Source organism: Contarinia nasturtii, unplaced genomic scaffold (assembly GCF_009176525.2).
Source record: "Contarinia nasturtii isolate CC-2019 unplaced genomic scaffold, AAFC_CNas_1.1 Cnas_scaffold_3439, whole genome shotgun sequence".
NCBI lineage: Eukaryota > Metazoa > Arthropoda > Insecta > Diptera > Cecidomyiidae > Contarinia > Contarinia nasturtii.
Genome location: NW_022200739.1, coordinates 1 through 1,561, shown reverse-complemented (window position 1 = coordinate 1,561; position 1,561 = coordinate 1). Strand labels below are relative to the sequence as shown.

The following is a 1,561-nucleotide window of genomic DNA, read 5'->3' as shown; positions in this document are numbered from 1 at the left end:
TAGTTATAGTTGTAATCTAGCTTGTGTTGAATTTAAATAATTATATTGAATCAAATCGGTTTTGGAGTTTCTACTTTTGACCAGAACGCCAATCATGGCCAGACGTGAATGTTGGAAATATTTTAGAGATGGATGTAATTGTTCAATAGTTGTTTTTGGTGTGGATTGTGTTCAAATGTTTCTTCAGATTAGATTTGAATGTAAAACGCACCATACAAATCTCGCAACGGAACGGTTTTTCACCGTTGTGCTTTCGTATATGCATTTTCAACTGAGTTATACCCACAGTGAAAAATTTCTTGCAGATATGGCATTCATATCGACGATATTTGCACACTTTTTCGTGGGCATCTTTCTTGGTCTCCTGGGAAAATTCACTGAAACAACCTCGGCAATGGAACGGGATTTCGTTGGTGTGAGTCACTTTGTGCTTCTTCATGTTTTGTAGCATTGTGAATCCTTTGCGGCAAATTTCACATGGATACGGCTTCTCGCCGGTGTGAGTACGCGTGTGTTTCTTGAGGTCAGAGTTATAATTGCAGGAATATTCACAAAGTTGGCACTTGAATCGCTTTTTTACTACCAACTGGTTTGATGGAATTGATGGCCGCGTTTTATTCTTCAAAATCTTTGCTCCTTCATTTCTTGGTTCATTTCGTCGTTCGTTGGAAGTCGACTCAATCACTAAATTGTCGTCAAAAGCGATGTTAGATTTATTAATCATGATTGGATTATCATATATATTTCTTGTTGATGAGTCCATTGAACTTGTGCTCTCGATCTTAATGCGCCTGAAGAAAAGAAAAATTAGAATTGAATTTATGTGAAAACATTCATAAAAATATTTGAACTAAATCTTACTGATCACAAATTGGGACATTTCCAAAACTGGCGATTTGATTTGTTTCAGCCAAAGTCCTTTGCATAGGGATTCTGGATACACGACTTTCACCCAACATCGATCGAGTGTTGCTTCCGGAACTGTTTATTGCTCGATGTTGATTTGTCTGCTGGCGATTGGCTGCTACAGTTTTGAAAAAGTTATCAAAAGCGCTTGATTTATTCTGGCGACCTTCAGCGAATGACCTCATTTCCTTATCGATTCGTCGTCTTTTGATTGTTGTTGAGCCAATGCGAGATTCATTGCGATCACTGGTCCCTTTTGTCAATGTGCTATTTCCAATGGTTGCATGGTGCTTGTAGCGAACAGAAGCCAAAGCATTATTTCCATCCAATTTCTGTTTTCGGACCAATTGAGTCGAATTGTTCGTGGTGCTTTCTCTGTGGCCTTCATCATCGCTTGAATCATTGATTTCGATTAAATCAATCTTTGAAATTGACACTTTGCTTACCATTTGATACCCATCTGAGTGTGTTGCTCGAAAATCAGTACAATTTGGCACCTTCCCCTCGAACCGTAAATCAATTTCGAACTGATGATAGGTGGCTTTCAATCTGTTAAATTTATACATATTAGATGCATTGAAACCATCGATTTATATGACACATACCGGTCAATTGATGTTTCCAAAAAGTAATGCTTAAAATCCGAATCAAATAA

At 37.7% G+C, this 1,561-nt stretch overlaps 1 protein-coding gene across 1 annotated transcript; it reads right to left on the bottom strand.

The window, feature by feature from the left end:
- Positions 1 to 19: 19 nt before the first annotated feature.
- LOC116350058 (zinc finger protein 813-like) lies at positions 20 to 1,555 on the bottom strand. Its single transcript, XM_031781783.1, has 3 exons — positions 1,512 to 1,555; positions 862 to 1,455; positions 20 to 791 (listed from the first exon to the last, which is right to left on the bottom strand). Exons 2-3 carry the CDS (start codon positions 1,353 to 1,355, stop codon positions 143 to 145), a joined length of 1,143 nt encoding a protein of 380 aa, XP_031637643.1. The 5' UTR covers positions 1,356 to 1,455; positions 1,512 to 1,555; the 3' UTR covers positions 20 to 142.
- Between the last annotated feature and the right edge of the window lie 6 nt (positions 1,556 to 1,561).

What these genes read in the sequence shown, in the direction of transcription:
- LOC116350058 (XM_031781783.1), bottom strand. Translation starts at nt 1,355, where the DNA reads ATGGTAAGCAAAGTGTCAATTTCAAAGATTGATTTAATCGAAATCAAT. An exon ending in AATGTCCCAATTTGTGATCA is followed by an intron (nt 792 to 861) that starts GTAAGATTTAGT and finishes TCTTTTCTTCAG; the next exon opens with GCGCATTAAGATCGAGAGCA.